This window comes from Drosophila kikkawai, chromosome 3L, assembly GCF_030179895.1.
Source record: "Drosophila kikkawai strain 14028-0561.14 chromosome 3L, DkikHiC1v2, whole genome shotgun sequence".
NCBI classification, from domain to species: domain Eukaryota; kingdom Metazoa; phylum Arthropoda; class Insecta; order Diptera; family Drosophilidae; genus Drosophila; species Drosophila kikkawai.
In genome coordinates this window covers 4,615,787-4,643,678 of record NC_091730.1, presented here as the reverse complement: position 1 = coordinate 4,643,678, position 27,892 = coordinate 4,615,787, and the positions used below count along the sequence as shown (strand labels likewise).

The following is a 27,892-nucleotide window of genomic DNA, read 5'->3' as shown; positions in this document are numbered from 1 at the left end:
TTGGCTTAATTAAGCCAATAAATACTTTGGAAACTGTACAATAAATTAATAGTTTGAAGTGTCATTTAACATAAAGTTGACACTTTAATTAATAGTTTGCTAGATAAAAAAAACCAAATGAACATATCATGTCATAAAGATAAAAAAAACCAAATCAAGTGAAAACAATAAATTAAAAGGGAATTAAACTATTTAATTTACAACTTAATTCCTTTAAATATAAAAAACCCTTTAATAAAACCAACCCAATCAAGGTTTTTATAGGGCATTACTGGCTTCCCTCAAACCCCCTGATTTTTGTCTTATCTGCCGCAGATGCTGTACGGGTTGGGTTAAGTCCGAGCTCTCCGTCCTTCTGCTCCCTTGGCCCCAAAATTCCCGGGCATGACGTGCATTTTTATGACACGGCACGCTCAAAGCTTTTTAAAATGTCATTTAAAAATACAAAAAAATGAAAAACAGAAACAGGAGGAGAGATCCGCTTGTAAAATATTGTATGTAGCTGTCCGCACCACGCTCTTTGTGGGGGAGCCCTCTTTCAGTAGCGTTTTTGCAGTCGAAATCGTGTGACACTTGCGTCCGGCGGAATGCTTTGTTGTTGCGGGCTCCCCCGGAAGCAAAATTAATTACAAAATATATATTCGCAGCTCATAATTTCATTTTCTCTGTGTGTGTGTTTCGGTCACTTCAATTTCAGGCGGCTCCAGCAGCGACTGCTGGCATATCCAATTCACCCGTAGCCTCCTCCTCGGCAGCGGCAGAAACTTCCGCCCCCGGAGCGGCGTTGTCGGAAATTGAGCAGCTGCAGCAGGCATTAATCGAGAAGCAGACGCAGCTATATAATCTGGAATCGGCCTGCCTCCGCGAAACGGAACGTCAGGTGGAGCTGGAGGATAGTGTGATTGCGTGGCAGGATAAATACGATCGGCTGTACGAGTCGCATAAGCGTGTCCAGAAGGTCAATCAGAGTCTGGAGGACAAGATGCTCAAGCTGGTGGACCGGAATGCCGGCGAGCGAGCCCAGCTAACCAGCGATGTGGCCACCCTGAGCGTGAGACTGGCCCAGGCCAACTTTAATATTGCCAAGCTGCAGCGGGAAATTGTAAGTAAAAAAAATATAAAATATATATATACAATATTCTTATCTCTTTGGAAAGGTTATAGAACTTTAATTCATAATTATATTCGGTTTAATAAGTGTTGAAGATTTGTTGCTAATCTGAAATAGAAATTAATTTTAATAATATAGTTTTAAGCTTAAATCTTATCTCTCCGAGTGGGTAATAAACTTGTTGTCAATGAAATAAATTTGAATATTTTTTTAATGGTGTTATGACACTATATTGTTGTCTTTATTCTTTGAAGACTTCAAGAGATTATTATAACTTAAAATTTTTTTTGTACAGCGATGCTTTTTTGTGGGAGTAAAAACTAAATATTTAGTTTGCAATTTATACTTGCAATTTAATTTGTTAAACGAGAACGGTCACATTTTTTTCAGCTTTAGGTCTTAAAAAGTGTTACATATACTACTTTTTTATATTAAATAAAACAAAATAAAATAATAAATATTTAAGATCCATAGGATGATAAATATCTTACCTCAATAGACGAAAGCAAAAGTACAGTGTCATAACCCCATTATTATAAAACCTTTGCACTTTTCCAAGGATCAACCTTTTAAAGGCTGCTTTTTATGCCCTCCCCTGCCAATGGCTTTCAGCTATAACCATTAGGTTCTTAAGGACTTTACCTGATCTCCAACAAGCTCTCGTATTTCCTAGGAAAATTCACTTAGAGCTTTTTCCCCAAGGCGCCTAGCTACGTTCAGTTCATTCTTTGACAATTTCAAAATCCGCCCAAAAAAACGCGCGGCAACCCAAACAGCTTAAAGTGGATTTCCACGATTTAGCCAAGTCCAACAGCTGCCACAACCAGTTCAAGTCCTAGCTAAAGCCATATAGCTCTTCCTTCCACGATGTTGGTGCAGCCAACTAATTGGCCGCCAAGTTTCGAAAGGAGAAACAAACACACTCAAGTCTAGAGCTGGATTTTGGGGGTGTTTTTTGTTTTTCTATTTATTTACTTTTTTTTAGGAGGAGGACCAGCTTTCGGGGGGTTAAAGTCTAAACAAATGGAAGGCGGCAAAGCGTTAAAAACTCAGAGTTGCAGTTGCACTTCTACTTACTACAACTTATACACCCTTTTTTTGTGTGTGTACAAAAACTAAAAACTAAACTTTTCCAATTCAGATTTTGTTTTTTGCCATGCTGTGAAAAATACGAATATCTGCTCGCACAAAAAAAAAGTTTTCAATTAACGCAAAACAGCAGCAAATGCACTTTAGATGAAGGCCATGATGACGGTGGGAGGGTGCTGGTGGGTTGTTTTGTATATCGACGGGGTGGCTGCTGCTGCTTTGGGCAAGGAAACCTTTTAACGTAGGTGTCCTACGGGTGTCCTAGTCGGAGGTGTTGGCGCAAAGCGATTGCCCGTGTTGCAAACAATTAGGAGGACATTGGCCAAAAAGTGAAAGAAGCACTTGGAAAAATATGTATATATATGTTTTTAAATACAAATTATTATTCAAATTAAGAAAAATAGTTATTAAAATGTTTTCTGGCGATTTAAAAACTTTTATTTTTGGTGTCTAAAAGTATACTATACTTTTATTTTTGGTGTCTAAAAGTATACTATACTTTTTTTGAGGGTTATCAAAGGTTTCTGAGGGTTTTATTTATCAAAAATATATCTTAAAAATTCTTTAGTTAATAAATATCTATTTTTTAATAAATTTTCCACTCTTCTTACCACTTTAAAAATTAATAATACATTTTTTGCTAGTGCTTTACCAGCAGGGGAGGGGGTCACACTGGTTGAAGAGGCAACTGAAGGAGGTCCTCACTGCTGCAACTGCTTTATTAACTTGTTTTTTTGTGCCTTCCTTTGTTGTTTTCCCGTCGCTTTTAGCCACCGCTGCTGTTGCTGCTGCGTTGAGTGTTTGCGCAAATTAATACTTAAAAAGCATTTCCACCTCTTCAAAAGTTGCGCAGTTTCTGTTACGTTCCGCTTGACTTTGCTTTGTTTTCAGCTGTTTTGCAGGGTTTTATTTTTTGTCCTTTTGCTACTATTTTTTTTTGTTGTTTTCTATTTCTCAAGAAGACGCCTGCAAGTGTACAAAAGGTTTTTAAGCGGTTTTTTGAACCGAAGGATACAGTGATGTTTTTTATAGCTTCAAGAGTCTGGGGAACAAAAGAAAAAAATATTACTAATTGAACTAAAGAATTTTTTATTTAATTAGATAAAATTTGACACATAAAATATATAATTCAGTTTAATTAAATAAAATTTGACTAAATTTCCTTTTAATATAACTAAATTAAAGGTAGACAACACTGCGTATGAGTGATATTATGTGAAGAATTCTTGAGAAAGTTTAATTAATAAGAAAAAACACACTTTTTAAGATAAGAATTTATATTTTGATGCCTCAGAAAAACAAGTAATACTTAAGCCTTGTTTTAAAAAATATAATTAAAATATTAAGTAAAGAATATTCCCTCAAAAAATGCTTTAAAATCTGTAAAAAACCCTTGAAAAAATACTCTACAATTTCCATTTAAGGTAGTAGATTTTTCCCACCATAAATCCAAGTTTTCAGACAATTTATCATTTTTTTTGTTGTTGCGCCGTCTGTTTGCTAGCAAGTCTGCGAAATTTTTGAAGAGAACGAAAATCTGGCGAGACAGGAAAAGCGTGTGTGTGGGGAGTGGGTGAAAACAACAATGTCAATAACCTTTTTGTCAGTTTTCGTTCATTCACCATGTCCTTTTCGTCGTCGCTTCCTGGCCTGGCCACAACATCCTTTCATTCCGGCTTGCTGATGCTGATAAAAAATCAGCACTTGGTCATGGACTGTCGCTGCGTCACGTGCCTCACTGCGGATCTCACTAGCTGGTCGTCGTCTCTCCCTCGATGCCATTTACCTTGGGGGTACCTCTACCTCTACCTCCTCTCCCTCTCTCTCTCTCTGTGTAGCGTGAAGCCTCCTCTTAAGCCCCCATTTAACTCACTCTCAGTGAATCCCCCCTCCCTTTCCTATCTGTTTTGGCCATGGTTCGTTAATCTGACAGTGGCTTTTTGCATGATAGCTCGGCGTTTCCGTTGCAAAACACTTAGTCGCATACTCACTCGCTGGTTCGCTGGTCCTCTCGCTCGATGCTTCAGTTTTCCAGCAGCAGCCATGGCCGTGTCCTGTAATCCTCGCAGGGCCATCATGCTTCATTGTTGTTGTCTGTTATTATTGTTTACCGCTCTTACGGGAAAATGCGGGCTGAAAAGCTCGAAACAGGAGCGATTACAGGCAAAAGAAATATTATAATGCCAGGGAGATATTAAAGTGGGAATGCTGAATAAAGTTTTAGGTATAAGTATAACATTATATGATTTAATAAATCTATACTCTCGGTATACAATTTGCCGTTAATAAAATTTAAATTAAATTTAAAAGCTAATAATTCTTAATAAAAAATCCATATTTTTGGCTCTGTGCACTCTCTGCATATTACTTGGTTTCCGTTTATACGACGCCCATTTCTGCTTTTAACTATCCATTCTGGGCCCTGTTTTTTATTCGCTCTCCTTTCCCTTTAGTTCGAATATTTTAAATCGTCCTGCCAGGAGGCAAACGAACAACAACAAACAACAACAAACCGAACAACACCATCGTTAGCCACGCCCTCCTTTTTTGTAATTCCCACTTGCATTAAATGCCAGAGCAAATGTAAATATGCTCTGGGGCTCTGGAGTTTCCCTACCTCAGTACCGATGTTGATGCGACTGACTGCCAGGAGGGAGCCCAGTGCGTCGCATCGCAGCTCTCCGGTTGCAACTGGAGCAGATAAAGTGCAGCAAAAGGAGGAGCAGGAGACGCAGCAGGACGAGCAGGCGCAGCAGAACTTTCCCTGGCGGTTTCCCAATTCTCTGCGTCAGTCTCAATTCCCTACTCCCCTACTCCCTGTTTCCCTATCGTCCCCCTTTTAGCCTCTGGATTTCCCATTTCCGTCCGTTTGTCCCTTCGATTCCCGCTGGCTTACCCGTGTGTTCCCTGTGTTCGGTAATGACGCGCTTGCGGTTTGCCTTCTGGTCTGGCTGCTCCGCTGGGCTCCCTTCTCCTTCATGCTTTTGGGGTCCTGCTTTTGGCCTGCTCTTCTGGGTAGCTCCTCTGGCCTCCTCTTTATGGCCTGCTCCTCTGGCCTCCTTTGGTTTGTCTCTGCTGGCATAACGTGTGTGTAATTAATGTTTTCCACCTGGAACACTGCAAGCATTGGGCTGAAAAATGAAGAGGAAAAGGTATTGAATTATGGGAAAATATATATCAGAGAGAGATATGATTTAAGATAGATATTTATAGATATTTATTGGATTTTAATTTGTATGTATATAAAGTTTTTGAACTCTTAAGGATAAAGTATTCAAGTTTCTGAAAAATAACTTGAAACAAAAACTAAGCTTAAACCTTAATTTTTTCAAATATTTCTTCCATTAAACAACCACTTTTTCCCTCAGTGTCAAACGCATTTCCTGCGTTTCCGCTCCTGGATCACTTTTCCCCTGTTGCATGCCCCATTTTAGCTGTCGAAGCGACCGTTGCAACATGGCGTATAAGTGATGGCATTGTTTAGGCCTTGTTTATCAGCTGATAAGCAAGACCCAAGGAAGTATGCTCACACAAAATCCTTGTAGGATCCCTGTTCCTTGTTCTTTATACCCTCCCCTGAGCCACCTCTCGTCTCGTCTCGTTTGGCTGAGCTTTTTGTGTGTGGTGAGTGCGCTTAATTCCTTAAAAGTTATTTACATATTTGCCTAATGTGGCATCCCCACTAAGCACTCAGCGCCAGTGCCAGCATCAGCTTAGGTGCAGGAGGAGGAGAAGTGGTTGGTTGGAGGGCGCCATGGGTGGTGGCGGTGGTGGTGGTGGTGCTTTTTGCGGTTAAGAGTGTGTTGAGTTGGTTAAGTGGGGAAAAGGGGTTTCCTGGCTGGCTGGATGGCCACTGATGAAATTGCTTTTTGGCCCCTCTGTCTCTGTGATTTAACCGACAATAAGCTGGGAATCAAATAATAGAAATTCCGGAATAATTAAATTATCAAACGTTTTAAGTGCCGACAGAGAGACAGACAGAGTCTGATTCAGCGACTGAGAGTCTTGTAATGAGTGGAGGAAATGCAGACTAAAGAGACTGAAATGAAATTTTTCGGACCAAAAATGCTTAAATTAAGTGAACAAGAATTTAATAATAATTTTTTAGGATCATTTACGTTTTATTTAATAACTTCAAGCACTTGAAAACCCCTCTGAATCATTTAAAAATTCAATTAAAAACATTCTACAAAATATAGAATTTTTAATCAAATATTTTCCAGTAGCTTTTTGCTTGATTTAACAACTATCATCAGATTTCCTGATGACCAAAATCTAAAATCAACATTTTTAAAAATATTTTCCCTGCTCCTTTGTTATTATTTTTATAAAGTTTATCAGTTTTCATTTTAATTTCGCCAAAAGCCCCCAACCAAACACTTGATCCCTGCACTGTAAAAAAATAAGCGTAAATCCGGCATTCAATCAACGGGATTCTATAAATCCCCCTCTTCCCCAGATAATACCCATAACTATACGTTATCTGTGCATCCGAAAGTAAACAAGAACAAGCTGAACAATTCACGAATGCCTTTCCCTTCCATTGCACCCTGTGTATTTCTGTGCTGCCCACAAACATTTTTCCAGTTCGTTTTTCACTCTTTTTTTTTTTAATTTCCCTGCACAAACAATGAAAATGGTTCCGGGTGCATGTGAAATGAACCAAAACGACAGGCAGTAGGCAAGCGGCAATACGACCGGAAAATATGCGGCCAAAATGCACGTAGAAAACGTGGCAAAAAACCCACACACAGGAAAACTCACTCCAGCTAGGGAAAAAATTGTTTCATATTACGGCAATAACAGTGCGGAAAAATCAGGGCCGACTCCTGCAGTCCATGATAGGAATCCGTTTGCTTTTGCTCCCCAAAAACTTCACCAAATGCTACAAAAAAAAAAAAAGAGAAACAAGCATCGCCCTAAGCGGTGGGCAGAAAATTACCCCGAAAAACACACAGGTGCAAAAAGTAGAAGTTTTTAGGGGGGAAAACGGTCAAAGGGAGAAGGAAGCCATAGACACACACTAAATAGCCTGGGCAGGATGTGTGTGTCTGGGCAAACCGAAACTTTTCGGGCTATAAATGTCTATTCGGGTGAAGAAACACACAGGAACAGATCCGGCCATAGATACCTCCCAAAAACGAGGTGCTGCCGACTTTGAGGATGGCCAAATTGATGGATACTCGTATGCAGATGAATGGATTGGATAAATTGAAGACATACACACATACAGTGTTGGCCAGGAGCAGACGTTTGTCAGGTGCAAACTTATATAGATCGGCAGGCAGATTAATAGGTTCGCAGCTTAAGTGACGGGGTAATAAAAGGATGAATTGGGTTTGAGGTAAAGGAAATGATAGTTAAAGTTAGTTTAATACTTGGAAGCCTGTACTTTGTTTACTTTTTTATTATTTAAGATTCAAGAAGTCTTTCTGACATGATTAAAAATGTATTAAAAATTTCTTAAAATCTTAAGTATCTCGTTTAAATTTCTCCTAATGTTTTAGGTTCTTGTTAACCAATTCTTCTTTAAAAAAAGTCGATAGGAGCCGTTTCTTTGCTTATTTTTTTTATTTTAAATTTTAATAAGACTTTCTAACATGATTTTAAGTTATTCAAATCTTTATTAGAACCTTAAGTATTTCCTTATATATCCTTATAATTTATAGGGCTCATTAAGCTTTTCTTTAGGAAAGTTTTCTTTAAGAAGGATACTAAAAATACCTGGAAATACTAGGTAATCCTATATAGACGATATATACCATAATTTCCAGTACCTTCCTAACACAAACAATAATTTAATAAACATTTATAGCGCCCGTCGACATAACTTTCCTAAAATAATTACTTTCTATTACAAATAATCATCATTATGAGCATTTTTATTGCTTATATTTATATTATTTAAATTTAATAGGACTTTCTAATACGTGTTAATTTTTCAATAATTTTTAGAGTTTAAATATCTTTTTATTTTAATTTTTAAAAATTCTTTAGGTTCTTGTTAAACAAGTTTTCTTTAAGAAGAAAATTAATATTATTTAGGAATATTTTCTTAGCTTATTTTTATATTATTTAATTTTTAATAATGCTTTTTAACATGATTTTAAATTTATATAACCTATCCTAGCACTTAAAGTTCCTCCTAGATTATAATTTTCTTAGTTTCTTAGCTTCTTATAAAATAAGTAAGAAAATTAATATTTTAACCTCAATTAAACCCTTAAGAAAACATGTTATCTTCCATAGAAATATTTACCTTAATTTCAGGCACCCTCCCCTTAACACAAACAATAAATTTACAAAAATATTTATAGGCCGTCGGCTTAACTTACCCCAAAAATAATATAGTATATACCTAAAACGCTTTCCCACCTCAAGCGCTTAACTCAAGTTTCCCTGTTTCCTTCCCCCTCAATTTATGCTTATAATTGCTGAAACATAAGATTCATGTTCTAAATGTATGCGCAAGAAAAGCTGAAAATCTCTCGCCTTACCTTTTCTCTATTTTGGCCCTGGTTTCCCCTTGGCCATATTTAAGTGGCAGACTGTTGCTTGTGCTTCGCCGCGCTTTTGGCCCAAATGGCTTCGGCGGCGGCGGCATTGTATTTTGAGCCTCGCTCTCTTTCTCTCTCTAGTAACAAATCGATATTTTAAGCATTTTAATGTCTGCGCCAAACGCAAAATGTTGGCGCCAAGTTTCGAGCTCCGTTTTATTATTTTTATATATTTTTTTTTGTGCTGAGCGCGGCCAGGGTTGAGTGTCCGTGTCCGTAGCCGTGTCCATGTCCATGTCCATGGCGCCGTCTATATATACAAAGAGACACTGAGAACAAGAAGTATTGAGTTGAGGAATGAATTGGGAATGTTATAAGAATAATATTAGAGGGTTTTCTGGGATTTTTGTTGTATTTCCGAAGGGATTCCTTTAAAAAAATTTAAATATTAAATAAATAATGAAAATAAAATCAAGTTTAATAATTAATTAATGATTTAATTATTTTAAAAATATTTAAATATTTAAATTTGCCTTGAAAATAAAGTTTATAATAATAATAATAATGTTACAAGCTTTAAATCAATTTTTAAATAATTTTATTATTTAAATATAATAATTTCCTAGTACATTCAAGTTCCTTACCCCTATTTTTTCCAGTGCAAATTCATAGCCTTTTTTTTTAGCCTTAATTGAGGTTGAGGTTCAACCCCGACTCCTTGCCACTACCTGTGCACCTCATATTTTTCATGCAATTAGCCTTAATTCGCTGAATCAATCATGATAGCAGCTTTACTTACTTTACTCAACTTTGGTCTCTCATTTATTTTTAGTGGCCGGAATTCACATTTTAACCCACCCTCCCCCCTCGGGGTTTTCTAAATTTAGTTGGAATGCGGGTCTAAGGGAGTATGTGTGTGCTTTAGCTTTAGTTTTGAGAGCAATTTAAGCCCCAAAGTGGGGTTGATTTTGAATGGTTAGTGGCAGAGTGGGTAGCTCTGGATTTGCATGCCAAAAGCAGAAAATGCTCAAGTGGCTAGAAAGATAAATTAATGTGGGAGCAGCGCAGGTAAAGAGGAAATGCTCTCAAGGATACTCTACATAAATGTGGCCAATTTTCAAGGCTCAAGATGTTTGCTGAACTAAGGTTTATTGGAAAGTGAGGGGGGAAATTAGAGAAAGATACTGATATGGGGCACTTGCCTATTAAGGAAATATCAAGTATAATTGAATGAGTGTGGTTTTTACAAAAGGGAAACTTCTTAAAATTGTTGAGAAATTAATTCAAGGGAATTTTGAAACATAAAAGGTATTAGAGCAATTTTTTAAAAATAAATTTAACAAGATTTGCAAGTGAAAAGTGAAAGAAAACATAGTTAATATCTAAACTTTATACTTGAGAATTTTTAGAGAAAAATTCAAGAGAATTTAAAAATTTAAATGGTTTTAAGGGTAACTTTTTCAATAAATTTTAACAATATTTACAAGTGGGAAATCAAAGGAAACATATTTAATATTTAAACTTCATAATCCAACAATTGTAATTAAAAACAAATAAATTACAACTTCATCTCCAACTTAATTACTTGAATAAATAATTGTAATCTGACAGAGCACAAAAAAAAACTTTCAATTCTGGCAAAAAACTTTAAAACTTTTTCAAGCTCCATTTGGGAATTTCCCTAACCCTTTGCTGCTTACCCATAAGCTTGAAATGTTTATATATTTTTTTGTGCAATTTTATGGCAACACAGCACAGCACACACACATTGCATAGTGGCTTCATTTCACAATGAAAACTCCACAAAAAGCAGGACGGCGCACAAATTTTTTGGGATATAAAATCTGTTAAGCAAACAAAATGCTAAAATGAAAAATGGCCAAATCAAAAGCTGTAAATACAAATGCATATATCACCCATATATGTATATGTAAAGTATGTACGTGTGGAGTTATAACCCTGGAATTACATGCAACATTCATGTGCAGCAGCAGCTAGAGCCATTTTTATCGCATTTTCATATATATATATGTGCTTGCCGGGGGATTTCCGAGTGGGGTTATGACCAGCTTGGAGTTATGCAATTTTCATTTCCAAGTTTTCCTTCCCGTTTTCCCCCGCCTGCGCCTCCCATTAATGCAAAAGGGTGTCCGTCCGTGCCAGTGGCAGTGTGGCCAGTGGCAGTGGGGGACAGTGGCAGTGTGCCCATGTGCACAAATGAGTTTTCAGTGCGGGCCATTAGTTGGCAGCTTTTTAATTTGCTCCGTTCTCTTTTTCCTCCGTGAACAGCGATTAAAGCCAAGTGTCAACTGTTGTTAGCATTCTCTCCGGGGGAAATGGAAACAGTTTTCAGCGAATTGGTCTGTGGCTGATTGCCCTTCAAATTAAAATGTCAAAGTTAGTCAAGCGGCGAGTTAAACTTAATTTTAGGGGAGTTGTGGAATATTAAGTAATTTAATAGTAATAATAAAAGTTGAGGGAAAAGTTCGCAGAGGGAGAATGTTTATGAAAGACTTTTCCTTCTTTTTGAGTTAATTAATAGTTAATTAAATTTAATTTTATATTTAATTTTTATATTAATTTAAATCATAAATATTATCCAAGAATTATTTCAGGTTTGAATAGTATACCTTTTCAAAAATCCTGATCCGAAGACACCATTGATCTTCGTACAACTTTCAGTTTTTCCCATTTCCCCGCTCATTTGTCAAGTCTTTTGCGTACTATTTGTAACTTTAGATGGTTCTCATGACCCGGGGGTAGATGGATTTCGATCTGGAACCGAAGCTGGGTTCTAGTGGTATTCGTGTCTCTGCACTTGATGTATGCATATTGAATTGCCCTTAGCGGACTTGGCGTAGATGGAAACTTCCTCGTCTGCGGCACGCAAATCAGCCATATATCATTGTGTCTCCTCTAGCTCTGTCTCTTTCAGTGCCGCAGCAGCTGTCTTTCTCTATTTGCCTTCCTTTGTTCTTAGCTCAGCGAATGGCTTAAGTGGCATGCAAAAACGTCTGTCCCGGCTAACGTCTGTCCGTCAGTCAAAAGCCAAAAGCCAAGTGCTGCATTACGGTGAAGTTTCCTTTGGGTTTTCCTCCTGGTTGCTATATTTTTTTTGCCACCAGTTTTACTTTTCCTGCCTCTGGTTTTTATCACTTTTGTTGTCTTTTAGTTTCTGATTAGTTTCCTTTAGCGCCGTGGGGTTATTTATTATCTGGCGCAAAGTGTGGCAATCATTTACATAAATCAATCTTGATGGCTTGGGCTGTGGAATCGCTCCGCAGAATGTCCAAGCGGGTTAAAGTGCCACTTCCTGTGCACTTTAAGAAAATTATGGTGAGTTGGACGCAAAAAAATTTATAAAACAGTAAAATACAGGTTAAAAAATATCTTTTCCTATAATGCTTTCAATTCTTTATATGCTTAAGACTGTAGAAGAAAAACTTCAAGACGTAAATCTAGTTTTTTAATAAAAAAAAGTTACACGTTGGGCGCCATAATACAATAATTTGTATTCTTACAAAAAAAGAGACAGAAACCCTTATTTTCATTCAAAGATAATCCAGTCAGATCTCCTATAAACCTTTTATAATCTTAGAAAGTAATCCTTTTACTATACGGAAAAAAATTCAAGACGAAAATGAGTTTCTCAATACAAAAATTACCCGTTGGGCGCCATAATTAAATAATTTGTATTCTTCCAAAAAAAGATAAGCAAAAACACCCAAAGGCACCTCCATTCAAAGATAATCCAATCGGATCTCTGCCTATAATCCTTACACTTCTTTCAAAGAACTTTATGCAATCTCTTGAGTAAACCGAATTTATTATATTCCCTCGGCATTGTTTTGTTATTTGTGCCCTACTTTGATTTTAATCCTTATTCTTGGCATTTTCTTTCGTGAAAAGCTTGGTATCTTTTTATATTTTGGAAATACTTTAATGCGGTTTTATTTCCCTACGCTACTTATCCTTTATGCATTTACAACCATTGGGAGACTGACATTGCGCATACGCCGCGTTGCACGTGCGTGTTGTAAAACATTTCTTCGAATTTCCCTCGTATTTCTGTTGTACCTTTTTTTTCTGTTTAGCTGTAGTCATAAAACTTGTGCAGCTGCAGAAGATAGGGAGCAGCTTAACTTTGTTGTTTAGTGTAAAAGCTTTACAACTCGCTGTTGCTGTTGTTATTTGTTGTTGGTTGTTGTTCGGTTGCCACTACTTTTACTTTGTGCACATTATCACTTTGCTCTGAGTTTCTCTTTCCCTGGCAAACCAAGGAAAAAACTTTGTTCGATCTTTTCTTCGGTCGCCGCAACAAAATGGGAAACATGGCAAAAGCAAAAAAAATCCTATATATATATAGAGGGTTGGGGAGAAAACAAGAAAATTGTGAGCAAATAGTTTGCCCGGCACTTTAAGCACTTTGGCAACACATTTGAAACACCTTTGGTTGGTCTTTTAGCAACAACTGGCGCCGCCCCTTATTTTCCCGGCCGCTCTTCAAAGTTTTTAGCCCCCGAAATTGTTGGGCTTTTCCTATGTATATGGCCCTTGTTTTTGGCAAAGCATTTTCCTCGCACATGTGTGTGTGTGTGCGTGCTTATTTTTCGGTTTTTTCAAGTGTGCGTGCTTGGTAAATAAATAAAATTGAAATAAATATTAAATAAATAGAGCAAAGAGCAAGCTGAGAGGCAGTCAACCAAAAAGAGTTATGAATTTTTGCTTTGCTAAGCTGCTTTGGTTTTTGGCGAGTTTCCCATAGATCAATGAGGGGGGTTTCTAAAGGATTTTCTTTTTAAAATATTTACTTAAATTTAAGGGGAATTTAGTTATGACTTAAACATTATTTAAGGATTTTTTTGTAATAATTTCAAGACTTTTCTGTGACTGTTAATCATTTTCTAGAATTATTCAAGACTTTCAGAAACTTCACGATATTTTTTAATAGAAATATATCTAATTAAAAAATTCCTTTAAAATTTTTAAATAAAATTTCAAAAGCACATTAGTTTCTTGAAGATATTTTTACCTTAAACATTTATCAAACTGTTGCTGCTCTTTACCCTGCGAACCCTAGACTATTCATTACTTCGATCTGCGTTTCCTACCTTTTCATTTGATTTATGGTTGCTCTAAGCTGGCTCTCACATACACACATCCATCAATTTGGCCACCGTTATTCACATACGGTTCTACGAATCCTTTTCAGCCATCTAGCCATAACCAAACACTCCACACTAATTGCAACTGCTTAGCATTGCTCCCGCCGCCGCACACTCCACATCCATTTCCATTTTCACTCCCAACTCCCTTTACCTCTATCATTTCCACAGACCACGGGCTTTTCTTTATTGTTTTCCAGGCTACGCATTTTCACGGGATTTTTTTCTTGTGTGTGTGCTTTCCCTTGTTTCCCTTTCCCTATTTCTGCTCGACACGCAAATAAATTTTCTTTTCCTGTGCAACTTTCTCTGGGGCAAGTGACGAAACACAAGCAACCGCAACAAATCACATATATTGTTGGGTACAGAGAGAGAAATAAATATAGATAAATTTATATTTATATATTTATTATTTATTATATATATATATATAACTATATTTTATATAATGAAATATAAAGTAGTATTAATGCTGAACAAAGGGGAGTCAGCAATATCTCCAGGGGAACATCACTTGCCAGGCCCCGACATCGACATTTTTGGTCCTTCGAGCCGGATTCATATAATTTACATGCAGTTAGGTATTTTAATTTAAACAAAAAGTATCTCAGCCTTGGGAATTTAAGAAATAATTTATAGTGGCCAATAAATTAATATTTAAACTTAATATTTAAATTTTTATGGTTAGATAATCATTAGATTCTTGGGGTCTTAAGTCTTAAGTTAGTTAATGTTATTAAGTCTTACTTTCTAAATTTTAGTTAAATATCTAAAAAGATATTTATATGATCCCTAACATTCCTTTCCAATCTTCTCAAAATACCTTTTAACATTCCTTTTCCTAAGAATTTTATAATATTATTATATTTACATTTTTCTCAGTGTAATGAGAACAATATCTCGTTTGGTTTGCCTGCCTGCAACACGTGCACGTATAAATGTAACAATGCGGATACTTAATCCCTGCTCTCCTTCGGCATTTGTAATTACAACGATTCCTTCCATTCTACTTACTGTCCTCACTCTCTCTGTCTCTTTTCTCTTCCATCTCTTTTAGCCCTATATATACCCCTCTCTTTTCGTCACGTTTCCGGTTCCGCGGCAATTGTTGTAAATCATAATTTGTTGGTGTGTTGGCTTTCATTGCGAGAGGTTGCATTGTTTTTGACATTTGGCGCCAACTGGCTGCATGATTCATCGTGATATGTTTTACACTGATTTTTCCCTCCCTTCTGGGGGGATTTTCCCCGCGCATTTTCCACGCTCCTCTTGTTCTTTTCAACATTTCACACGTTTCGCTTACGCAATGTCGACGGCCCGGCGTTTGAATTTTTCTTTTTTATTTTATTTTTTTTTGTTGTTGTTGATTTCTTGCCGGATGACTGTGTCTGCCGCTCCTTTTTGATTTTTATTTTTATTGTGTTTTTTTGTTGTATATTTTTGTGTTTTTCTCTTTTTGATTGAAATGCTTTTTGATGGAAAATCTGTTTTTTTATCGATACTTCAATTTAATTTGAGCGTGATTCCAGCTTTTGTTTGGAAAAAGGGTAGCTGGAAATTATGAGGGAGTATATGAAGTAAGTTTTTGATATTTATTTATTTTTATTAATTTATTAGGTAATTTATTAAATAATTAAAAATGTTATTTACTTCTTTTTTGATTTAAAAAAAAAAAATCGGAAGGAGTTCCCTATTTTTAATCTCCAATTATTTGAATTCAAAATGAAAATATCATCAACTTGGAGATAATTTAACTTATTAAATAATTAAAAAAAATAAAATAATTAACTTCTTTCTTGATTTAAGATAAAATAAAGAAGGAGTTCTCATTTTTTAATCCACAATTATTTTATTTCAAAAAGAAAATATCATCAACCTGGAAGCCATTAATTTCATGTCTCGAATTTCCCAACTTGGCCATCTCATAGTCGTGACAATTATCCTTGTACTCCTTGTCACCTTAACCGATTTTCTTGTGTGTGCAGGTCCTGGGCTGAAGTCATCATCCTGGGCTGCCTCGATGTCCTTGGCTGCTGCTGCTTTATGGGCCAGCTGTTCATTTCGATGCTGTGCCTGTCATGCAAATATATTGTCCTTTTTAATTAAAACACAAGCCTCAAATTAGTGCCACACTCGCACACATACACACACACACGTCTGAGTAATTTTCTTGACCTGAAACCGAAATAAGTTTTCTCTCCTCTCCCTTTTTAATGAAGTCATTGGGTTGATGATGTTACAATATTTGGATTTTAGATTGAAAGATTTGATGGCCTTAGGGGTTGCTCTGATTTTCGTCGTGATTTTCCACATTTTTCACTCTGAATTTTGTCCTTTTCTTGCCCGTCTTTTTTTTTTGTGAATTGAGGGGACATTTCTTCTTTTTTTATTTCATCTTTGTGCCTGCCAGACACACTTCGGCCCATATATAATATAAACATTTCTTTTTCCTGCCCCTCCTTGATGTGTTTCATGTGTAATTTTGCAGTCGCTCATTAAAAATAATTACATCTGCGTTTGGTAAGAAAAAAACAGAAAAAAAGAGTAAATTGAAGAAAAAAAAAGGGAACGCCAAGCCACAAAGAAAATAAAAGGAAAGGCGAAAAGGAAAAAAGGCAGCGAAGCTAACAGGTGCAGAAAATCTGGGTTTCTCACTTTGGTTTTTCACAAAAACCTCTTAAGAGGGAAATTTAAATGAGAAGCCAAGTAAACTGGACTTAAACTTTATATTATATATTTTTTCTTAAGAAAAAACTTTAGGGAGAAACTTGCCTTAAGCTTGATATGAATTTGTAAGGAATTTCTAAGAAATTCCTTTTGACAATAAAAAGTTCAGTTTGCTTTTGAAAGATATAAAAATTTGTATAGGTTTTGCTTTAAAAAGAAACTCAAACTTATAGATATGCAATTATTTAGGTTTGAATACCTAGTTTTAGTGGGAAGAATTCCTTGAATTAATTTTAAAAGTCATTAATAATTTTTTTAGATTTTTAAAGGGATATTAAACTAAAAATTTATTACTCTAAAAATAAAATTATTATAAAAATAAATTAAGGCAAGGATGTAATTAATATTTAATGTATTTTTACTTTAAATAAACTATAAATTTAAAAAATCCTTCTAATAAAATTAATCCCTAAACAAAAGTAATATTTATTCGAATATTTATTCAGTTTCTGGTGGGATATTTGACTAATTTTCTTAAAGGAATATAAATTAATATTTAAAAAATATAAAAAAAAAAATAAAATTAATATATTCACATTAATTAAATTTACTAATTTCCTAAAATAACATATTATTCTACTAAAAAAAATATTTCTTCTATTGTTAGTAGGATATTTAACTTATTTCCTTCCTAAAATAACATATTATTCTAAAAATAATAATAAAAATACTTTAAATTTTATTTTAATCCCAAATAAATCACAAATTTTATAAATTCCTCTTAGTAAAATGAAACCCTAAAGAAAATCCATATTTGCCTTGGGATTTCCTTATGACAATTGCCAAAAAGTATGCTTTAAAAATGGTTTCCTTTGCTTTGTGGTCAGCATACAGATAAAGATGTCCTCGCACATACATATATTATTGGAATAAATCAGCAAGGACACACTCTCCCACACACACACACACAGCTAAAGATTAGTTTCTTTGGGGTTGACTTTCGCACTTTTGACCAAGCAGATCTTAGAGGGTTTTTGGGACTTTCAAATCGAAGAAGCAACACATAAAACACAAAATACAAAACACAAATACACTACAGATACAGATACATATATATATTTATGGCCATTTTCATGATTGACCGACTCTGAGTGTGTGCGTGTGTGTGTGTGTTTGGTTAAGGATATGCGATGTGGATATAGGATATGGGATACGGAATACACAAAAGTGGCGAGGGCGGCCATACAATAATGTACGACCATGTCTTTCTGTCATTCAGACTGTGCGTGATGAATAAATGATGCGCTCTATACAAGTTTCAATGATTTTGCTTTAGTTCTGCCTGGATTTCCCTCACCCTCCCCTGGCCTCTCCATAATATTTGTCCTGGCCTGGTGGAAAAGGTACATTAACTTTGTGAATGGCAATGTGAAAAGTTCAGCGTGTTGGAATCGAAAATCATATGGGGTTAACTCTTGATATATATGACTTGAGGCAATGATTGCATTCCAGGGGGAGAAGTTTGTCCATAAAAGGAATTTACTGAAGACAATTATGGGATTCCAATGTGTAGATATATATATTTTTCTTAAGGGATGTTTTGGGTGCATTTATTCAAGGATTATTTAGCATTTAAGGGTATTTTGTGAGTCAAGTATTTAGTCAAATAAATTTAAGAGAAAGTATAAGAGTTCAAGAAAATAAAATACAAAGAAAGCTTATATTTATTATAATTTATTTTTATAAAAAAAAAATAATTAAATATATTTCCAAAAATATTAAAAAAATAAATATATTTCTCATCTTTTTCAATGCTTCAAAAATGTTGAAAACCATAAAATTTAATAGCTTAAAATCTCTAAAAATCAGGAATTTACCAGATTTTAGTGTCCATAAATTTACTTTAATTATTCTAGAATTCTTTAAAGTACTTATAAGCCTTTTATAATAATTTCTGTGAGGTGCACAAAGTGCAAAAAAATATTAAAAATTTGATTTATTAATACATATTTTTGTCAGCTTTTTCTGAGCTTAAAAACGTGTTAAACCTTAAAATTAAATGACTTAAAATACAAAGATCGTATATTTATTATTATATATTTTGATTAAAAAATCTAAAGAACATTTTCTGAAAATTTTTAAGAACTAAGCTTATTTAATTTCTGTTTTTCCCGGCTTTTTCTCAGCTTACAAATGTGTTAAACCCCAAAATTAAAAGACTTAAAATCCCTATAAACCAGGAATTTATCAGATTTTAATGGCCATAAAATTACTCTACTTATTTCCCCATTCCTTCAAGTACTTATATTCCTTTTTCGGTAATTTTTCCAAGGTCCACAAAGTACTTAAGCTCATCTTCCTCTCTCTATGAAATATTAAAAGTATGTATAATGGCACATTATATATTATACAAATGTAATCCCACTTAGAGATGAAATAGCCCCCTTTCCCTTGCTCAACTTAAGGGTATTATTCGGTCCTGGTTCAGCCTTCATTAGCTACCGGAACCCTTTTAATGCTCGCCATGTGTTGCATAATATTTCACCGAAAAAAATAAAAATGTAAATTCTACAAATTTGCCACGCACAAGCGAGCATTAAGCCTTTACATATATATAGTATGCTATATAGTAGTGTGACTCCACTTCACTTCCCAATCATCAGTGTGGGTCCTTGGACCATGTTGGCCAATTTTATTTGCTTTTGGCACTGGGCAATGTTTAACCCACGTCCCTGGCCACTTTACCTCTCTCTCCATGGTCCTGTTCCTGGCCATTGGCATTGTGCAAATTCTGTGTATTTAATGCAGTGCCAAAATGTTTGACTTGGCCCGAAAGTGGAGTCTGCGGAGCATCCCCTTACCCCCTTTTATCCCCATTTAGCCGCCCCCAAAAGAGCCACTTGGCAATGTTTACGCTTATGCTAATTTTTGGGCCCATGTGTGTGTCTCTGTGACTCTGCCTCTCTCTCTCTGTGTGTATTTATGGTGGAAATGTTGACATTTCAGCATTTTCTTGTTGTTTCTGCTGAGCAAATTTCTGTCCAACACATTGCAGTTAGTTTTCCTTTTTTTTTTGTTGTTCATCCCGATTATTCGCTTTTGGATTTGTAGTTGCCGGAGGGCAATGAATGCACCTCCAGATTAATCACATAAATCCGAATGTCCAAATGTCAGGAGGCAGCCAAGCTGTAACTAATTTCGGCAAGATGTATAAGCAGCTGGTAAGCTACAGTGAGAGAAAATATAGGTGTGAAGTTTGGGAAAGGGAAGAAGGGTATTTTAAAAAAAGTGTAGAAAATATTTTATTTCAGAATGGTTATCTTTTTCTATAGAAAAACCAAAGAAGAAAGTTTATTGGCCAGCTATTTGCATTATAAAATAATATTAAGGCAAAATATTCTATGGAAAAAAATTTAAATTAAATATTTTTAGCTGCCTAAAATTTCCTGAACGTAAACACAGGCTTATTTATTGATTAGTTTTAATACTCTACTAACAAATACATATTTTCTTAAATTATTTACAAAGAAATAAATACAAATTCTTCAATTTATTTAATATTAGAAAAGTTTCAACAGTTTATAGTACAATATAGAGTTTTTTTAGACAGAAAAAATTATTATATTTTTTTCTATTCTTATTTTTTTTACAGAAAATAATTTATGATCATATTTAGCATTTTTTTACTCTAGAAAAAAACTAACAAATGTGTGCAGAATATTTTCTACCACAAAAAGTAATTTTTTATAATTTTTAAAGAGTTTTTTCATCTTCAGGTATTAGTTTTCAGTAGTATTATTTATCCCCTGAATTAAAATTCTAATTATTTCAAATTTTACTGCTTGAAAAAAAAGGTCATTCTCTTTTTTTTCACCACAAATGTAAATTTTACTGCTTGAAAAATGAATGCATCATCCCACCAAACCTGTTTTTTTCACCAGAAATTAATTTCTAATAAAATCTCTGATGTTTTCCCATCCACAACTTAATTTCTAATACCCTCCAGCACCTTGTCTTCACCAGAAATTAATTCCTAATCCTATCCAGCATACTTTCTCTTAGTGCTGGCTCTGCCTGCTGCACTAAATGTCCTGACATGAATGACATGCAGATTCACTTAACTCAAATGCCTGTCTCTCCGCCTATCTGCCGGCCCACAAAACAGGCACCTAAAGCCGGGGCCCCCCCAAAGGCACCCACTATTATATAGCTACGCCTTGAACAGATCTCCCTGGAACAGGACCCGTTGCTTTGGCGCAGGCTTTTGAGCAACTAATTAGATTCAGCAGCCCCTGAGCCAAAACCCCTTTGCAGTAACTTAATTTACTATGCAATTCTCCGGCTGCAATTTGTGCCCTTGTTGTTGTTGCTCCTCCTCCTCCTCCTGCTTCTCTTGTTGTAATTTGTGTGAAATTAATTTTCTCATAATTCAGTTGGCATTTTGCATTTGTGGTTTTGATTTTGCGGTTGGACGAACTTAAAGATGCTAAAAAAACCAGCATCCAATTCAAAAACATGGAAAAGGAAGTAAAAAAAATGTTAATTAGAGTCCGGGAAATTACCGAGTGTGTTAGTGGGCGTATGTGGGCGTGGCAGTGGGTAACTGTGCCACATAATTAACCATAATATTTGTGCACATGCATCGTCGGCTATAGGCTAACATCCTACATCCTGTGTGAGTCCTGTGCGTGTGCGGTTTATTTGTGTGCAAATCTCTCGTGGACCAAATGACACAAACAGAGCCTTCCCCCGACTTGCTTTTCCGGGACGCCAGGACATGCACATGTTTATGCGGGCTTAGCATTTAAATGGGGATGGATGGAAAATGTATGACATGCCAATTATAAACATGTTTTCAAATACAGTTTTGTGCATAATTTAACAGGAGGAAAATATTTGGGATTACTGGAGGTATGTGTACGAGGGATGTTATAGTTTTTTAATGTAAGAAATTAAAGTGTAGATACATTTTTAAAACAAATTATCTTGGATTTTTTATTGAAAATATTTATTTTGGTATTTGGGAATAGCTAATAAATTTTTAAAAATATTTATGCTACCTTAAAAAAATATATTAAACTTTAAATACAAAATCGAATTAATTTAACTATTCAAAATATTTAATATGATATTTAATATGACTATTTACATTTACATGTTCTTAAATTAAATGAATTTTGGTATTTGGAGGTGACTAAAAATTTTTTGTTTATATTTATGCCAACTAAAAATAAAAGGGCTAAAATTTAGAAAACAAAATCTACTTAATTTTACAATTAAAAATATTTAAAATGATATTTAAACTTACTATTTACATTCAAATCTTTACATTAATTTCTTAATTATTAAGCATGTGCCTTAATTATATAAAAAAATAAATAAATATATAAAAAAGGTCAAGTTTTTTTTTAAATAATTAATTAAAATTCAATTAAATATATGATATAATATATAATATATTTTATATATATTTAATTTTTTTAAATATTTTAAATAAAATAATTAATCAAATTTCAATTCAAAATATATTTTATATATTCAAATTTTAAAATAATTTTTTTTAAATTATTATTTCTTGCAAATAAAATATTAAACTACAACCCCCAACCACCGTTTTAAATAAAATAAAAAAACAGAACCCCCTTTATTACCCTTTGTTTATCTTAACCATTTCTAAAAACATAAAAAATAAAACAATACACTATTAAAACTTCTCACGCTATAAAACCACAAAAGTGTCAGCCATTTCGTAGCATATTTTATGACACTTTTAGCGAGTTATAAACGCTTAAATATTTTATGATCCTCCCCCCTGCAATAAGCCTGCTCTCTTTCGCATGCAGCCATTAATTCATTTTACTAATTGCCCAGTACCCAAAAAAAAAAGAAAACCCAGCTGCTAATGTGTAATTTCCTCTGGCCCAATTTGATTGTTTTTCCCCGGCTAAAGCGAATTTATTATTCATTATGAAGCTAGGTTCTGGCAGGCACCCTCGCGGCTATTTGACAATTTCGCATGCCATTCATAAACTGCCCGGAGTCTCCTTCCTGTCAACGCGTTTTATTGGCAAATCAAAAGCCACCGCAAATGGCATATACGAATACGAACCTCTTTATGCTGCCACCACAGCTGCTGCTGCTGTTGCTGCTATGGCATTTTCCGGGGAAAACCCCTGCACCATTTTCTACATGCATTGGTCAGTGTTGGCTGGTTTTTGGGGATTTTTTGATTGGAGATTTTTTGTTAAAGAAACGGTCTTTTCTTTTCTGAAGAGATTTTTGCCTAAGGAAAATATATTTTCATTTTGTTTTTAAATTATTTTTTAAGATTAATTTGTAGAATTATTTTGAAGAATTTAATTTTAAATATTGCTGGTATAATAAACCAACTTCTCGTAGTTAGTAAAAACCAAATATTTATATGAAATCTCTTTAAATTATAGGTAAAACAACAAGAAAATATATTTTTTTAAAGAATTAAAATACATACACAATTTTTAAAAATATATAAATTACTATAATAAATATTTTAAAAACAAGAAAGAAAGCTAACTTCGGCACGCCGAAGTTTGAATACCCTTGCAGATTGGTTTTCATATTTATGTCATAAATTATAATGCCGAAAACAGACACTAAACTGAGTTACATACCATTTTACCTATACTTATTATGTTTGCAGTTTGACAGTTACAGTTTTACATTCCCAGCTTTACATTTTCTCTACATCTGATCGCTTCTATGGCTGCTATATGATATAGTTGTCCGACTTTCATAAAATGTATACCAAAATTCTATAATAATAAGTAAAGCTCATATCTCAGAGTAGATGAAAATACATTGAAAAACAACGAAGTTATAATTTTTTCTATTACTTTCCCTATCGTTCCTATGGCAGCTATAAGATATAGTCGTCCGATTGTCATAAAATTTTTACCACAATTTTGAAATAATACCAGAAGCTCATGTGTCAAAGTAGATTAAAATACGTTGAAAAACAACGAAGTTATAATTTTTTTGATTAATTTCCCGATCGTTCCTATGGCAGCTATAAGATATAGTGGTCCGATTTTCATAAAATTTTTACCAAAATTCTGGAATAATATAAAAAGGCTATATCTCAAAAATGATGGAATAATATTGAAAAACAGCCAAGTTAAAATTATTTTTCTAAAAATTTATTGAACATTTGTATGGCAGCTATATGATATAGTCGTCCGATCCGGCCCGTTCCGACATATATAGCAGTGAGAGTATATAGAAGACTATATGCAAAGTTTCATTCAGATAGCTTTAAAACTGAGGGACTAGTTTGCGTAGAAACGGACAGACGGACGGACAGACGGACAGACGGACAGACGGACAGACGGACAGACGGACGGACAGACGGACAGACGGACATGGCTAGATCGACTCGGCTGTTGATGCTGATCAAGAATATATATACTTTATAGGGTCGGAAACGTCTCCTTCACTGCGTTGCAAACTTCTGACTGAAATTATAATACCCTGCAAGGGTATAATAAAATTGAACTAAAATTGTGTGTGTTCTTTTTTTTTAAATATTTTTTTATATAATTTTCTTTGCAATCCTTTTAAATTTGAAGCCTTCTTTAATGCCACCTCTAAGTGCTGGCCCCCTCTTTTCGCCACCTCTTTCGGGAAAATGTTCCGCGGAAAGGCGCCTGGTGCGCTTTTCCTCCTTTTGCAGCAGGACCTCTGGTTTTGGCTTGCGGTCAGCTGTTGGTCAGCAAACAAGCGTGAAATTGCACAAAAGCCGTGACGAGTTCTAAGCCACCGGAAAGGGAACCAGCCAGAAAAAAAAAGAAAATGGTGAAAAAATCCTAGTAGAAAGCCACACAAACATAGGGACAAAAGGCAATCAGACTTGCGGCCTACGAATGTGTTCGGCTTTTCCTTTGCTACCCACTCTCGTTTTTCATGTATACGCTTTTCCCTTTTCATTTTCCCCTGCAGTTTTTCCGCACGTCTGCAGCCGCAAAATATGCAGGGAATTTTTTGTCGCATTCTGTGTTCGTACTATAAAAGTAGTATGTGTAGTAAAAAGTGAATTAATTAAATGAGAGGTGTTTGAGAGCTACTACCCTTTGGCCTTTATCCTTTATCCTTTTGGCCTTTATCCTTTTAGCCTTCATCCAATGGTTGTAATTCAAAATAAATCTGGTGTGGTATGCTTTTGAGATTTTTAAGTTGAAAAAGATTATGGGGAAATATCAACAATAGTAGTTGTGGTTTTATTTTAAAGGAAAATTGGGAATAGAATATATAAATAAAAATAGAGATTATACCTTGTTTCTTTAAAGTTTGTGAGGCTTTTAAAGGTTTATTTTTATTACATTTTAAATATAGATATTTTCTTAATATTATTTAGAAATAAATTACTATAAATAGAACCCCCAAAGTAAGCTTTATCCTTCGATACCTTAATGTACTTTAAGGCATCCTTTTCCTCCATAAAAAATCCCCATTTCATTCCACATTCATTCCCAATTAATCCCACTTTGATGATCTTTGACTTTGGGAATGCAGTGTTTAGATCCAAGTTGATTTGGACCAAGGGTTAGCGAGGCCCGGGGATTTTTATGGGCTGCTAATTAAATGCATACAATTAAGCTGCTACACGCTAATGATTCAATTATCTTTATTACTGCCCCGACCGACATGCACTCGCTGCTGCGATGCAATCACGCAATCCTGAATATGTGGAGCTGTGGAGCGGGGGCTTCGCTGGTTGCTTTTAATTAAAACCGAATCGATGCGAATCGATGGGCTGTCGTGGCACGTTTTAAATTTAGCATTGAGCTACGTCCTGCGTGTCCTTGCCGTGTCCTGCCACTCACTTCATTAAAGAGTGTAAAAATGGGAATTTATTTTGCATTTGCCAGCGGGCAGGGCAAACCATTGCACATCGGCATCGAAACGTGCCCCGGCCCTGGCTCACCAAATGGAATTTGAAGTGCTGTTGAGTGAAGGAAAAAAAGGGGTTTCCTGGGGGGAGGGGGGGAGGCGTTTTTCATGGGTTTTCCGGTACAGTTTGTTTATGGCTGCGCCCCAGCAGCTGTGGCACTAAAATGGATTGAGCAGAGAGAGCGGCTCATCCTGGCAGAAATGGGTCAATCAACTTGGCGAAACTGTTAAGGGATCAATGGAATACGATCTGAGGGAGTTAAGCAGTCAAGTGCCATCAAGTCCAAGAAAGGCTAAAGAGCTCTACACCTTTATATCATTTGCTTTTTGCTTAAAGAAACTAAGTTTGGTGCTTGAAAGTTAAAAGAAACAAAGATAAATTTGGTAAAAAAATATTTAAAAAATATAATAAGATAAAATAAGTATTGTAAGAGAGAGTATGTGTTTTTAAGAATTTTAGAAATATTTTTTTTACCTTATAAAAAGGCTTATATATTTCTCATAATAAGGAATTAATCCTTGAACAGCCTTAAAGCGGTGATTTTTATAAAATTTTTAATTTTTTGTATATATAATTTATATATTATTATATTTATATTTATTTAACTTATATATCTTTTTTTATATATTTTTTTACTTATTTATTATTTGTTTATTTCCCTTTTAAACTATTTATTCCACTTTATAAAAAGAAACTCCTTATTTTGCACTTAATAAATTTGTATTGCCGACTTTTAGGCTCTTTTATAAAAACTTTCAAACCGCCAGATACCTTATGCAGCCTGGTATCCTGCTTGCAAAAAAATCTCAAACAAATCAAAACAACAAAGAAAATAAATAAATTCCATATCAAAAAGTACAACAAAGTTTTTGTGGCCTGTAATTCATCAATCAATTGCAATTGGACTACCAATCCCTTGATGCCCAGCACAATCATCATGTCCTGCTTAAAGAAATTACTTTCACGCTTTTGCTTCTCGCCTTAAGCTCCCCTCCCCCCAACTGACAATCAACATTTTTCGAGTTCAATCAATGCATCCGCTTATTTAGCTGCCACTTCCAGGGGCAGGCCAAGCCACTTGCCATTTGCCACTTGCCACGCCTCCTCCTCGAAGGATTCTCCATTTTACCCCGGTAGGAATTTATTTCATTTCTATTCCATGCAATTTTTATGCATTTTTCTATTTATAAAATTGCTGCTAGCACCGAGACTCCTGGTCTTGGGCTGAGCGCACACACAAAATAATAAAAATGCCAAGAAAAACGTGCAAAAGGGAAAATAAGGGAAGATGAACATAAAATGCAAGCGACGTCATTTCGCAGGTTCCCAGCAAGGAGAAGGGTTTTCTTTCTTTCTTGTATTTTTTTTTCTTATTTTTTCCTCGATGCCTTTTTGTTGTTTTCCTTGCAGAGAGAGAAAAAATGTAATTGAAATGGTAAAAAAGTTGAACAAAATGATAATGAAAAGAGGATACCTTAACTTTAAAAAGTTTTTAATATTTCAAAATAAAAATATTTTAATTATTTAGTTTATTATTTATTTATTTATTTAATAATTTTTTCGTTTACTTCATTATTTTTATTAAATTACTTTAAATATTCTTTATTACAATCTAAGAAAAATAAATCATAAATTTAACAAAAATCCTCTTTAGTAACCTTACCCTACAGAAAAATTTTCCCGAATTTTTTTTGCCACTGTCTGCATTTTTCCTGAACGCTATGCAGTGTGAAAATGCAGCGTGAAAACCGAACCGAAACGGAATGGAGCTCGAAAGCTGGGCGGAAAATGGTTGGGCGGCGGGGCGTGTAAGTGTTGGTAAACGTGGTGCAAAATACCGTTACTGCCACTGTTCCCCATTTGCTATTTTTTTTTCTTTTCGCCCAAAGCGATTGTTGTTGTTGTTATTGTTGAAGTTGTTGTTCTAGGGTTGTTGTTATTGTTGTGGTGTTGTTGTTGTTGGTGTTGTGACGGTGGTGTTCTTGCGCTGTTGTTGTGGTGTTGTTGTTGTATTTGGGTCACCAATGCAGTTGTCGCTTTTCCCCTCCCCATTTTTCCGCTTTTTCTCCTCCACACTCGTTGTTACTTTGCTGTTGTTGCTTGTTTAACAAGTTCGAGTGCATCGCATTTGTGAAAATTTAAAAAAGCATCTAAAAAGTTCCCCTAGTGTGTGTTGTGTGTGTGTGTGCCGCAAAAATAAAACAAAATTACAACAAAAACGCAAAAAAAAGCAAAATAGAAGCGAACTTTTTGAGGCTCTGTTGCTGACACCAAAAATGCACAAAAGCAGCAGCGAAACGAGCTAAGGAGTCCTGAGATCCTTTGGGAATTAAGGGAAACGATAGCTTAATATCCTGGAAGTAAATATATTAAAGAGATTTCTGATGTTTATTTAGGGATTGAAGAATTTTAAGGAATATTTTACAAGATTTAAAGC

General features: G+C 34.9%; 1 protein-coding gene across 2 annotated transcripts in view; it reads left to right on the top strand.

The window, feature by feature from the left end:
- LOC108079896 (uncharacterized) overlaps nucleotides 1-27,892 on the top strand; it is a 52,525-nt gene that overhangs the window by 17,389 nt on the left and 7,244 nt on the right. For both annotated transcript variants that reach the window (XM_017174424.3, XM_017174423.3), the window contains exon 2: nucleotides 698-1,102. In XM_017174424.3, the coding sequence (XP_017029913.1) occupies nucleotides 698-1,102 (405 nt within the window). The remainder of the gene's footprint in view (nucleotides 1-697; nucleotides 1,103-27,892) is intronic.